This window comes from Prunus mume, linkage group LG4, assembly GCF_029339155.1.
Source record: "Prunus mume cultivar Tortuosa linkage group LG4, ASM2933915v1, whole genome shotgun sequence".
Lineage (NCBI taxonomy): Eukaryota > Viridiplantae > Streptophyta > Magnoliopsida > Rosales > Rosaceae > Prunus > Prunus mume.
The window spans coordinates 18697305-18710778 of NC_142701.1; the positions used below are offsets into that span (position 1 = coordinate 18697305).

General features: G+C 36.0%; 1 protein-coding gene across 3 annotated transcripts; it reads right to left on the reverse strand.

Annotated features, from left to right (window-relative positions):
* Positions 1–299: 299 nt before the first annotated feature.
* Positions 300–9793, reverse strand: SNL2 (SIN3-like 2). Of its 3 annotated transcripts, XM_008232467.3 has the most exons (24): positions 9351–9793; positions 9171–9244; positions 8338–8540; positions 8061–8241; positions 7882–7980; positions 7590–7763; positions 7203–7500; positions 6475–6611; positions 6190–6265; positions 6073–6102; positions 5692–5885; positions 5459–5613; positions 5051–5178; positions 4675–4929; positions 3900–4571; positions 3671–3762; positions 2955–3572; positions 2763–2863; positions 2517–2655; positions 2272–2424; positions 2008–2171; positions 1449–1560; positions 925–1100; positions 300–817 (listed from the first exon to the last, which is right to left on the reverse strand). In XM_008232467.3, exons 3-23 carry the CDS (start codon positions 8475–8477, stop codon positions 966–968), a joined length of 4053 nt encoding a protein of 1350 aa, XP_008230689.2. In that variant the 5' UTR covers positions 8478–8540; positions 9171–9244; positions 9351–9793; the 3' UTR covers positions 300–817; positions 925–965. The 3 variants fall into 3 exon arrangements, 2 of the variants coding, with proteins under 2 accessions (XP_008230689.2, XP_088905726.1); XM_089049600.1 differs by lacking the exons at positions 925–1100; positions 9171–9244; positions 9351–9793 and having other exon boundaries at positions 590–817; positions 8338–8499; XR_016125833.1 differs by lacking the exons at positions 300–817; positions 925–1100; positions 1449–1560; positions 9171–9244; positions 9351–9793 and adding an exon at positions 1669–1770 and having other exon boundaries at positions 1939–2171; positions 8338–8499.
* Positions 9794–13474: the final 3681 nt, after the last annotated feature.

The following is a 13474-nucleotide window of genomic DNA, read 5'->3' on the forward strand; positions in this document are numbered from 1 at the left end:
TCTCTGTTTGCTGGGTTCGATCGAGCTTCGGCCCATTTTTCCTGACACGCTAAACCCCTTGTTGCTGTGTGACCCAGATTTAGCTTTTCTATTTTTTTGAATACCTCCACCTCCGAAAACTACATTTTTTTTACAAATGATAATTTAAACTACTCTAATATACGAGAACGGAAACTAGAACATGAGTGCAAACAGACAAGCTCACTGCTGTGGCTAACTAGCATAAGCCATGTCTGCACCTCTGAAAATATTTGACTCTCTCTCTCTCTCTCTGATATAAGTAGCCTAGTCCAATAATATAAACGTAATGTTTACTGCATCCATGTATAACATTCATATAATAAGAAAATATACATCAAAATACCATGTGCCAGATCCGTTTTCCAGAGCAGCAGAACAAAATTCTTGATGAAGAATGACTACACTTGTAAGCTATTACTTGTAAAATATTTATCACACTATGTTACATTGAAAAATTATAGAACCTGTTCTACAAAAAAATTAATATTCGGGTGCAAAAGAATAATGATGCAGTAATGCCTGCAAAATGCTGGTATGAAACTGCAAGATGGACTTGAAGATCTTAGGATTTGTTAAAGCTCGTGCTTTTCTGCTATTTGACCAATTTGTTACACTTATAGTGTGTTTATGAAGGTGAGATCAAGAACATTAATTAAAATACCTTTCTACGAAATTATCATACACCAACCTTATATACACAACAATGGCTCCTAGGCCAATCTTCAGAACTGAACACGTAACATGTCCCGCCCCACTGTCTTCCTTCTCAGTCTCTCAGAAATTGAGTCGATGACACCTGTTGCAAAAGGCATGGGTTAATCTCACTCTCAACACTTGTATACCAGTGGCATATAAGAAAAGGCATCTTTTCAAGAGTTTCAAAAGCGTTTATCTCATGTCTACCTTTAGCTTCCCAATCGCAAAGTAATTTCCTTCTAAAGCTATTATGAGACTGATAAGAATTTGTGGAACCGCTGTACTCTCGACTGATCACAGTATGGTGATCTGGCCCCAGATGGATTTCTCCTTTTCCTTCTCATACGGAAGAAGTAATCTTCTGTGTCCAGAACATAAGAGATCTGCCACATGATACTTTCATGAATAGAACTTCATGGAAGAAAAAAGAAAAAAAAACATGCATGTAAATATATGCATATACGGTGTCTAGTGCTTGCATTGACTTTGCGCCCCCCTCCCCTCCCTTCCCAACCACTAAAAAACCACAAAAGAGATGGGAAAAAAACAGTTTCATGGTTTTGATTTCGTTTCTTCATCGTACTCTCTCTAGTCACATCACTAAATGGTTATCATCCAAAGTTTTATTTTTTTATCGAGAAAGAAGGTACTTTGGATCAAACTCAAAAATAGGAAGTGCACAGATTAAAGGCAAACACCATGAAAAATATAGTTCAACTGAGCTGAGATACCTTGGATGAGTTGCACGCTATCTTGCACTCTAAACCATTGACCAATTGAACATCCTCCATGGCCCTGCAGAAGGCAGAGGATTCATCCTGCCCTGCATATTTGCGCTTGTTTCTGCACAAATAGATTGATCAGCAAGTTATGAATTAACTAACAAAGAAGTTTCAGAAACATTTAGCACATTTTATACCACAAGGCAATTGAAACTGCGAGAGAATTTACATAAAACTTTTCTTGCCCAAAAAACAGAGACCAGGAACTAAATCCACTGGGCGGTCCCTATATTTCAGAGTCTGTCACGTTTCTTCAAGAAGTGTAATAGTTCTAGCATATGTCAAAGCTTTTAACATTAGTTTAGCTTCTATTTAGGTGCAAGAGACAGAAAAGGGTAAAACGAACGAACAAACAAGTTAAATGGTTAAAGCATGGATCGAGAAAACTTTAGGCACAGAAATGCGTCCTAAACTATGTAAGATGCAAGTGCTGACTTACAGAGAGAATAGCCTAGACTCCTACTGTGACCCTCTAATGCAATGTAAAATCTGAAGAGTACTTTATCACCTCTGAAGAGTAATGCCATGCGGCTCCTTCTTTCCAGGAAAAACTGGCAGAAAATCATTGTGCAGATAAGATGCAAAATTAGGTTCCATAGAAACGGCAAACACCTCGGGCTTTTCACTCACACTGTCCATCAGCTGGATGGACAGCCGGGAGGGGGCTGAAAACTGCACAAATAAATTAAAGGAAAGTAAATCACAAAATCAGAGAGACTTTTCAAAGAGTTCAATTTACAGTCAAATCAATTGGAAGTGTCCAAGAACTTACAAATTCCAATCTGTAAATGTTCTCCTCATGAAGGAGGACACGTGCATTTTCATAATAAACAGAATCTATCAACTTCTCAGTTTTACGGGATTTTTCATATTCATATAATTGAAGAAGCTTATTGTCCATCTCATCAGCTGCAACGGCTTGAAGCTGCATAAAGAACCACAAATCAGAACCTTGGCAGAAAAAGCAAATGGACAAATTATTTTTAAGTAAAAACACAGAATTTCAAGTGAGCAAACCTGTTTGACAAATTTATATATTAATTTGTCCAATGTGAATAATATATATGACTGGTTTCCAATAATTGCTCGGCATTCATCCTCAAATTTTGCATTATCAGCAGATCCATCAAGCAAACTGTATAGAGCACTCATAAATCTGCACAATAGAGGAACAAATATAACGCAACCGAACTAAAAATGCTTTCAGCAGTTGTGCAGTTCTAACTATTATCTTTTTAAAAGATAAGAGGCTCCGCAAAATACCTGGCATACAGATCCGGAGAACTGCTATCCTTTGAACTTCTCCACTTCATTTCTGCACCTGTTGAACTTGTTTTTGCAGATGAAATCCTTTCATATAGAATCTGGCAAAACCAAATAAGTCAAGCTTTATATGTAGTAGTAAATAAATAAATAAACTAACTGCAAACAATAAAAGAAAAGGTGGCTCTTTACTTGATGAAGCCTATAAAGCACATAGAAATTATCATTCCCGTAGAAAACACGAGAGTCTTTCCTTTCTTCAAGTAAAGCAGCTGGCACATGCTTTGCAACAGGCTTCACAGACAAAAGAAAACGTTCTGACAATTGCAAGGACATTCCATCTCCTCCAACAAGGTGCCCATCAGCCACCCCTTCAGCCTCACCTTCACTCTCAGCCTTACCATCAACATCATCATGCTCAGCATCTTCCTCCTCACCTTGCTCTTCCCGAGAACATTCATCACCAGCTGTCTCACTGCCAGAGGCATCTTCACCAGCCTCAGAAACATTTTCACTGTTCTCATCATCAGCATCTGCATCATTTTCTCCAGCATCCTGACAAGTGTCTTCCCCATTCCCAGATTGATATTGTCTACTTTCTACATTATGGTTGGTCTTAGGCATAGCTTGCACCCCAGCATCTCCAGAGACAACAAAGTTATCCTCCCCAAAATCACCAACTGGTGATAACTCCCCCTCTTCTTTTTCGATTTTGGAGGGCCCAACGGACACTTCATGATGACTGTTAACTTTAGTGCTTTCTGGAACCACTCCATTAGCAAATGAAGCGGGTTTTGCAATATCAACGCCCTGAAAGATCAAACAGAATGTAAGTATGTAATGCAAAACCAAATGGTAATATCAAACCCCGGCAAGCCCTAACAGATGCCAACATTCCAGACTCATACCTCTGGTGAAGGAACGACATCAGCATTTGCTTTCTGTAAATGGTCATTGTCACTAATGGAGCCACCAGGTCTTGACGTGGTTGCAACACACCCTTAAATTCAAAACAATCTCAGTATTGCAGCATTATGATAACTCCACAAAGTAAAATAAATCTTAATATAACTAGCTCAAAACAATCAGATGCCAAAACTAATAGGAAAAAAAGAATTAAATTCAGAAAAAGCACACCTGATGTCACTTCCAAGCTGGTTCTGCCATGCTTATTTTCTGCTCCAATTCGATATGATGGTTGACTGGGTAGCCGTCCGTTATCCATGTTGGTAACCAGATACCTTTTATCAGAGACATCCATATTCTTCTGGTCTTTCTCTAGTTGAATATTATCACAAACGGAATCGTTCTTACGGACACGCTCTGCATCGCAACTGCCATCTTCTTTAGCTAAGGTATCCCCATTAGCCAAACTTTCCACTTCTGCTAAAGTATTTTCTTCTTCAGTACACACAGATGGAGGCTGTTTAAGATTCACCATAGCAGTATCCCCACCAGGACTTCCATCACTTTCTCCTATGCTTGATGCAGTATAATTCATAGCACGATTCCTAGTTTTATCAGCATCTTCATCATCCTCTGAACCATGAGGTCGAGACGGAACACCCAGCATTGGCTCCAAAATCGTAGTATAAAGTCTCATGGCCTTATTTAGCTGTTCTTTCGTTGAGAAAACCTCCTCGCAAGAATATTGGACAAGTTTATACAAGTCTTCATGTATGCTGATATCAACGTATTCGTACTCCACATGTGGAACTACAGATTGCCTGTTTCCAGCAGCAACAGCCAGAAGGATATCATCCTCTATCTGCTTTTTCTCTTTCAATTCCTTGATCTCAGCCACCAATGCTGTTCCTCAATAGGAGTAGAATTAGAACACAGAAACAATAATTGAAAACCCATAGAAACATACATGCTCAAGAAAACCAATCTTCAATAGTAAATTACTTACATTTGCTACTCAAGTTCTTTGAATCTTGTTGCTTGAAATAGAAGCTCCGGTGATCAAGTGATTTGTAATGGTTTTTCGCATATATATCAGCCCAAACCTTGTTAAAATCTGATCTACACCTTGTCCATTCCTCTTGTTTCTGCTTTAGGCGTGTTAATACGACAGGCAAAGCCAGAGTTGGATTTTTCCGCAGTATGTCCATCACATCAAGACCATGGTCACCATATAAACGTTCAATGCACCTTAAGTTTAAAGCTGCAATAAAAAGAATCAAACGAAAAAGGCCAATGCAGTTAAAACAAAAATGGATAAAGCTCAAATTCCAGAATAAATACTTGACGTTTAATTGCTTCTTAATCAACTTTTAGATACAAACCAGTGAAGTGGTCTTCGATATGGATTGGACTTTCCATAGTGATCTTATTTTCATTAATGCTGTTCAGAAGCTCCTCTGCTCGCTTAGCGGTTGAGCTCACCGACTCTAACAACATATCCAGCTCAAACCTAAACTTGCCAATATCAAAACTAACATTAGTTTCCAACACAGAATTAACATATCCAGCTCCCTCAAGAAAAATGAAAAACAACTTAAAATGCACCATGAAGGAAATGTGATTACAAGATCAAAGGAGATCTACATAAGATCCTAGTTAATAGAACATGTATCCATCAAAATGATCATGCAAGCACACTTGAATACCAAAATGTATAGTTCTGACAAAATTACATGTTCGTTTGTAATCTAACATGAAAAAAACCAAATGAGACTTATACCAAATATTACCTATCATCTTCACATCTAAACAGACTTTCTTCATACTGATTTCTGCGCATATGTTTAAAAGAGTAGTCTTCACTTCCTGAAGTCACGGACACCCAGTGGTCATTCAAAACCTGGGCACCAAGTTCTGATCTCTGGCTTGCTGAAGGTATTGGATACTGCAAAGTGACAAGCAGCAATGAGTTAAGCATCAGACTAAGCTATATAGTATTTGAAACACAAAACCTATGACATACATCTTCAGGCAGAAGCCGATAGCTTGGAGTACAACGTTCACAGTTAGAGAGATCTAGCTCTTGAATAGATTTTGCCCAATACTTCTCCCTGTATCTTTCCTTTTCTTTAGCTCCCTCCATTTCACGCTTTTGCTCTTTATCTTTCTCCTCTACCTTCACCGATCTGGATAATTGACCATCACTATTCAGAGATTCTGCAGTCAACAAGTTACCCATCAGAATTCTCAAATTACAGATGCAAGCAAAAATTCCAGAGAAATCACATGGCAGCTCAAATTATGCCATTTAGAATATAAATTATTCTTCCAAATGCAGAAAGTAGAGGAGCTGAAAACTCAGATTATCCAATTAGAAAGAGACAAAGGAAGACCCAACACATACTTCTACTCATAACACCTGCAAGGAAACCATCTGCAAGAATAAATTCAATCAGATACAATCTAAAGGATAAAATACCACAAGAAAGCAACTTAAAGTGATAGCAAATTTGACATTTACCTATATTCTCACAGCGCTCCAAAAATTCATTGAACTCTTCCATAAGATCTGGATACTTTCCCAATAAATCAGTCACCTGAGACGGGCAGAGTTTCCAAAAAATGTCAAACTAGAGGCAATAGCATCAAGTAGTCAATATTTTATCTCATTACATTTTTATAGAAAGATATAAAGCATGGTCATCATAAAGTGTCCTTTGTCCAGTATCCCCTAGCTCAAAGAGTAAGCAGACAAAGCTTGACTTTAGAAGCGTCGGTTAACTGCTGAAAATGGTGTAAGACGTACCAAATTCTGTAGATCATTCCTTTTAATTATTCCATTGCTATAAATGTGAAGGCATTTCAAAAATGCTTGGTAGTCTTCTTGACTGCACAACCTCTCCTTCACTTTCTCACAGAAAATGAATCCCTGGCTGTACATGCCTGGCATAAAAATGAGAGACCATAAGCAACACTGGCTAAAAAACATCATTACTGAATTTTAAAAGCTTTGAAACACCACCATGCAATTATCTGCCAAAGGTTAACGAAAGTAAGCAAAGCAAGGTGCATCCTTTTCCCCAAGGTTTGAAAATCAGATATTATGATAGAACAAGTTCAGGGTTTCCCAACACTCAACGGGAAAAGATTAAAAGGCCCATTGTGGATTAAACAATATTCAATCAAGACATGCCTAATGACTGACTATTAGACCCAAGTACCAGTGTCACATATCGCGTCTCTTTCTCCCAACAGGATTTTACCCTTACACGAAAAATAATCAAACAATGTGAATAATGCTAGTTTTATTTCAGATGGTTTCATCACCTAAAATCCATCAATGTTGAAAAAGAAACATTGTATTTCCTAATTATTTGGCAACAAGACTAACAAAAAAAAATGGCCATTACCATGAGAAACACATATTGCAATCTTAAAACAAATTATAACTGTTTTTCCATCTAAACAACCAGAGAATGAAACAATACTACCTACATGAATGTATAAAATTGAAATGGTTCCATCAGAACTCACTCTTTAAGGAGTCTTTGTCATCATAAGGAGCAAAGTTAGCAGTCACCCCAAAACCTTCAACCTTCCTGGAGGACTTTCTTTTCTCAGGAAAACGCTGCAATTTGTAGTCCCTATTGTTATCATTCTCTAATTCTCTATCATCATCGTCCCGATTTCTCCTATCCCTGTTCTCCTTTTCACAACGTTTTCTGTGCTCCTTCTGGACTTTCACCATTCCTTTGTCATCATCAAGCTCAGGACGATCAACACTGAGATCACGATCAGCATGGGAAGGAATGATCCTATCCCTCCTACGTTGCTGTAGAAAAATGCCATGCCCCCATTACATATCACTAACTAATACAGAAACATAAAAGTTTAAACATAGAAAAACAAAATAATGCAAACCTTGTCCATATGCATTGGCCGAAATGTGGGTGTAGCAGAGCTGCGCTCATTGAAACGTGGAAATGAATTGCGGCCATATTGAGCATGATGTGCAGAAGCTGCTGCTGACGCATCGGGTAAAAATCTGGTGAACTCATCTAGCAAATCTGGATGCTCATCAAATAGAGCGGCAACCTGAAAATTGATATAACCTACTAAGAACATAGGGAGGAATACTCTTTCAGAGAAAAAGAGCGTAACAAGAGATCCATTATATCATCAAACGCCACACGTGAAAATTACACATATTTACCTCACTGTAAACCTCATTTATGTCCTTGTGCTCCTTTCGATACATGTTAAGTATATCTAGGAATGACTTATAAACATGATCATCGTTTTGGAAACGTTTCTGTAGGACAGAAATCAATTAATCAAAAGAGAAACTAACAAACAGTCTTGTTATAAAAATTAAAAAACAAAGATATTCACCTTTATCTTGTTTACAAAACTGATAGCTTCTTCAAACTCAACTGTCTTTTTCGGTGGAGTCTCATCTTCATCGAGGGTTATCTCATAACCCTTTGGCAAGAAGGTATTAAAGCCCAAAATTAAGTTGTTATGCCCTTTAAATAATTCCTTTACTCTTGCAATGACACCTGCTGTGTCAGTTCTGAAATAGACAAAGACGGGGGATCCGTCAGCAGCAAAATCATTTAGCCATTTATTACAAGAGGAAAAAAGAATAATAATGGGTACATTGAGATACCTTTGAGCCTTGAAATCCTTCATGACCTCAAGAAACATATCATATTTTTCTCTTTGGTCTTGAAACATTTCCTTTACTTCTTTGAGATATGTTAGAGCATCATTCGTTGTCAACTTCTGCGAAACACCTCCTCCTCCCATGGCCCCTCCTCCACCTACTACAACGGCCCTCCACCACCTCCTCCCCCCGGTACTTGGGATTGCCTATTGCTCCATATCCAACAAATGATTATAAACTCAATAATAATTATAATATAAATACTGTAAACCATAACACAATTATACAATACATACAATTCCTTCCTATACCCATAACCTCTTGATAAATATTTGCTAAATGTAGTGAGGTACAATAACAAAAGGATAACATATTTCCAAAACGAAAACGGTTATCATTCTCTTGTACTATTTTCCTCAACATTTTGTCCACCAAATTTATCGTAGCCCGAGAAGTAAATTGTACAAATATTCAGCATATGATTTCAATTTCCTAAAAGTATATCTGCTTGAAACAATATACCTGACAAAATCTTAGAAAGCTCTTCAATTTACCTTTGAAAAGGGAGTTAATACTCAGTTCAAGTCTATTAAATAATAAACCCCAAACAAATTGAAGAAATTCCAGGATCAAGCATGACCAATCAAATCCACTGTAGGTAAAAGAAGTACACAATACGACGACATAATGATCAAGTACACTGTATTCATAAACAAAGGAACAGGGCCGAATCTAACACTGGCATGAGAACAAATTGCAACAAACCAAACAAAACTGAAGCAATCATGCAATTGAAGAGTGAGAAATCATGCTGCAGAGGAAATTAAGAGACTTACGAGTCCCCGCGAGAAGAACCAGAGGGTCGTTTCATTGCAGAGCCAACGACAAAATCATCTCTCACTCTCTTCATCTGTGCCAAACAAGAATCACAAATCAGCAAATTGTTAAAGAGAGAAGGAAGAAAACAACAACCAACAGCCATTTGCAAAAAGAAAAAGAAATTGTCGAAGAGTTACTTTTCTGCAGGAGATTAGTGAGCAGATCTCCGGGGAAGAGAGGGAAACTAGTACAGTGGTTTGATCGCGCGCAGAGGAAAAGAGATAGAAATTAAAAATTGAAAAATAAAAAAGAAGAAAGAAAAGAAAAGAGAAGAGAGAGAGAGAGAGAGAGAGTGGAAGAAGAGGAACAATGGTTGTGATATCTTCTTCTTCTTCTTCTCTTACGTTAGGAAGTGAATTTTGCAAGAGAGAAGAGGAGAGAGAGACGAAATTTATCGTCTTATTTAGAGAACAGAAGGAGGAGGAAACTTTGGTACGTGGAACTGCGGAACTAATCCGAGAATTCGAAATGGTGAAGAGAATGGCTTGTGTTTTGGGGTTTTGTATTGTATAGCTTCTCCTCTCTCATCACAGCCTCCTCCTCTTCCACTTAGCGAAACTTTACAAAATTAAAATTAAAAATGTTTTGTGCTTGTATATTGCCTATTCCGTTCGTTTTGGACAGATCCATGGGCCGGATTTGGCCAGCCCATTGTTTTTTTGTCTCTTAAATACGTCATGTGCCCTAGTTCCTACTTACATTACTTCAAAAACAATTAAATTTCTTCGATAATAAATATGGGTTGGGTTGATGATGCTACGAAACCCTAGACTCCAGCATGTCTAGGATTCGCAAAAAGTTGGGCCCAAATGAGGGCATGTCATTGTTTTTTTTTTATAAATAATTTTTAACTTGGACTTGGAAATCGAAGGTGATTTTAAAATTTTAATTTAAATCATCACAACGAAGATCTCGGTTCTTTGATCCATTCAAACTATGGTTCAAGATGTTTGGAATTTATTTCAACAGTTTGATCATATACAACTTCGACATATTTTATAGAGAACTTAATCAAGTTGCTGACTTTTTAGCTAAGAGAGGCCACAATCATTCTCATTCATGTATTTGGTTTAAATTTCATCCCTTTGACACTAAATAGTTTGTTAAATTTGATTTGTATGATGGTAAGATCGTCATGGATCTTTGTATTTCAAACAAATAAAATAAAATAAAATAAATGTTTGTCTTGTGTGGAGAGACCTTGGCAGAAAAGGCCCAAGTTTTAAGTTGTGGGTCTAACTTTGCTTCAGACTGACCCGCCAGCCACGCAAAATACGTAGGTGACGCAAGTGGTGCCTTCTTTGTGGATGTGGTAATGCAGTCAACTCTGAGGTATGAAAGTAAATTGCAAAGTACTGTAAAAAAATGCAAAAAGCAAGCCGAGAAAAAGGACAACAGAAGAAAAGAATAACCCCCACAATGATAAAAGATATATAAAGCGCGAGGGATATATATTTGAGTGGTTACTTAATTAGTAATCAAAATTTTGTGTTTGGTGGCTTCCGTATCTAATTTCGTTTGTATATAAATATAAAATTAATTAATTTAAAAGTTCATAAACCTAAATATATTTACGATGTTATAGTTATCGGAGGAATAATTAAGAAGAAAGTAATTAAAAAAACAATAATGTTTGAGGCACTAAATTTGAGTCCCAAATGATGTGGTACGTGTCATATCATTCATATTTAATTAATGAATTCCAACTTGGATTATTTTTATTTTTATTTACTTTATGGAGAAAATGAAAACACATAAACTTAATTAATCAAAACCCTACCATTTTTTATCCTGAAAAAACCTACTACTAGCCCTAAACCATCAATCTGCCGTCATATCCTTCCAGACCATGTTTACTGCTCTTTCTTCTCCTTCTTCTCCCCTTGTTTTTTTTTTCCCCTTCTTCATCTAAGGTTTCTTCTGCGCTTTCTATGATTGTGCTACTTTCTTTAAATAAATAAATAAATAAAAATAGAAAAACATGAGGGAATGAGAAGAAAGAGCAGCAACATGGTGGGATGGATATGATGGCAAATTCATGAAGTAAAAACCGAACCAGATTCCCGTTTTAAAAGTCTCAAATTCATATAATTGTTTCCAAGATGATCAGAGCCAACAATGACACAACGACAAGCTAATTGTTTAGAGTTGTAGTGATTTTAATTAATTAAGTTTTAATTGTTTAGATTTCAAGGATTTTGATTCTTTTAATTTTCTTTTTAAAGTAAATTAATTAAATTATAATATAAGTTAGAATTGTTATTTAAATATTTATGGTGTGGTTGGTATGTGCCACATCATTTGGAACTCAAATTTGGTACACTAAAGCTATTATCATAAAACAAAAACAAAAATCTTGAAGTGAAAAAATCGATTTTTAAATTCAATTACTACTATAAGGAAAATAAATTAATTTCATATATACTTACTTGAAATGAGTATTATAATTATTTTGATACGTGATTTCTCGGCGTTTCATTACCATTCCAAGTAACTAACCACGCCATAAAAGAAAAGGAAAATTTCCAACTAGTTATTTTCAACTCTTTAAATGCGTGGAAATTTTCTAACTAGCCTTCCAAAAACGCCTTTGTTCTATTAATAGACTATAAGGTTGCCAACTAGTTTTTCGTCCAATGGTAGTTGTCTTCATTTATAAATATAATTTTAGTTTTAATATGGGTTATTTACTCAAATGATCTTCAACGACGACTTAGGTTTTGGGGTTTCATTTTGGACCCATCAATGGGCCGGGATTAGATGATTTCCGACGTTGGCAAATATTGGCAAGTTAAATTCGGCCCAAATGTAACCCTCCTTCCCCTCACATTTTCTCCGTCTCTTATATTATTTTGTTTAAACAAAAGAAAATTACACAATTGGGTAACCAAAAAACTAAGATTTATAAGCACAAGGTTGCCCGGTAAAGCACTATGCAATGTTCTCTGAACTCCTACTAACAGGACATAATGGCACATTTGTAGTGACAGCCATCTTCTTTCTTTTTGGTTTTTTTTTTCCCGCATATTTAATTGTTTGTCCAATTCAATTATTCAATTATAATAATACCTTTTTCTTTTCTAATTTTGGAAGTTGTTAATCACTATAATAAAAAATATTTTTCCTAGGCATTGTCTTAAGTGACCTGAAAAAACAGAAGTGCTTGAAACTCGTCACGCAAGCAAGCAAGCAGTTATTTTTTAATAAGCAGTGGTTTTTCATATAATCAATAATTTAAATTATTTTAAATTAATCTAATATACCGGAAGAGGATTCAAACTTGGGTGCAAGGGGATGGATACATTGCCCTGCCCAACTACCCCTAATTCACATATGTGTTGGTGCTTTTCTTCTGAAAATGACATTGCGGTAGGAGTTCTAGTAGTACTATGAAATGGTTAACTCTCATTTGGTAGTGATTCTAGATTGGACAAAAATCACTTCTATGGAGAATCACTTCTCCATATAATTAAGTGGTTTTATAAAGAAGCACAAGAGAAGTGTTTATCTTTAAAATCACTTAAAGTGATTACATGGAGAAATACGTGGAAGGTGTTTTTTCCCAAAAGTGATTCTATTACTTTAAGCACTTCTCCATATAATCACGTGCTAAATAATTTTTTAAAGTTATCTAAATCATATTCAACCCCAAATCTCTATAAAATATCCATCCATTTATGTGAAAATGTTCAAAAAAATAAATAACGGAGTAATGAACAAAAATTAACCAAAAAAAAAATAGAGTTAAACCATTCTTTAACTCCTTAATAAATATGCAGGTCCAAATTTAAGTCTCTATGGTTGAAGGAAAAAACAGTTTAAGTCCAACAGTACATGAATAGTTGTCTAATAAGGAACTCAATCCCTCAAGCAGATACTGCAGTCCTCCTCGTTGTCCTCCTAATACGAAAAATCAATAACAATGAAAATAAATACCAAAAGCTTTATGCTTATTGAAACATGGAAATAAATAATATTTCATGATAACAAAAATTCCCCTACTTTCATATTGTGGAGATAACTTTCGTTTTTATTATTTATTTCATTTTGAGATGGGTTTCTCTTCTTTTGCTCAATTGATGATTTTGACGGGTATATTTGTCTATACAGTTGTTATAACAGTTTTTGCGAAGACTTATGTTATTAGACTGTGAATTTGTATCACAAGGTTATAACAACAACTAAAACTAAGACAGAGGATTGGGTTTGGTTTCGATTCGAAGCAACACCTCAAAAATAAATCCAGAAAACAATAATAGAT

Coding starts and splice junctions, on each gene's coding strand:
- SNL2 (XM_008232467.3), bottom strand. CDS start 8,477: ATGGGAGGAGGAGGTGTTTCGCAGAAGTTGACAACGAATGATGCTCTA. Junction 4,930..5,050: donor TATCGAAGACCACTTCACTG/GTTTGTATCTAA, acceptor TTTTTATTGCAG/CTTTAAACTTAAGGTGCATT. Junction 2,864..2,954: donor TGCTTTATAGGCTTCATCAA/GTAAAGAGCCAC, acceptor TGGTTTTGCCAG/ATTCTATATGAAAGGATTTC.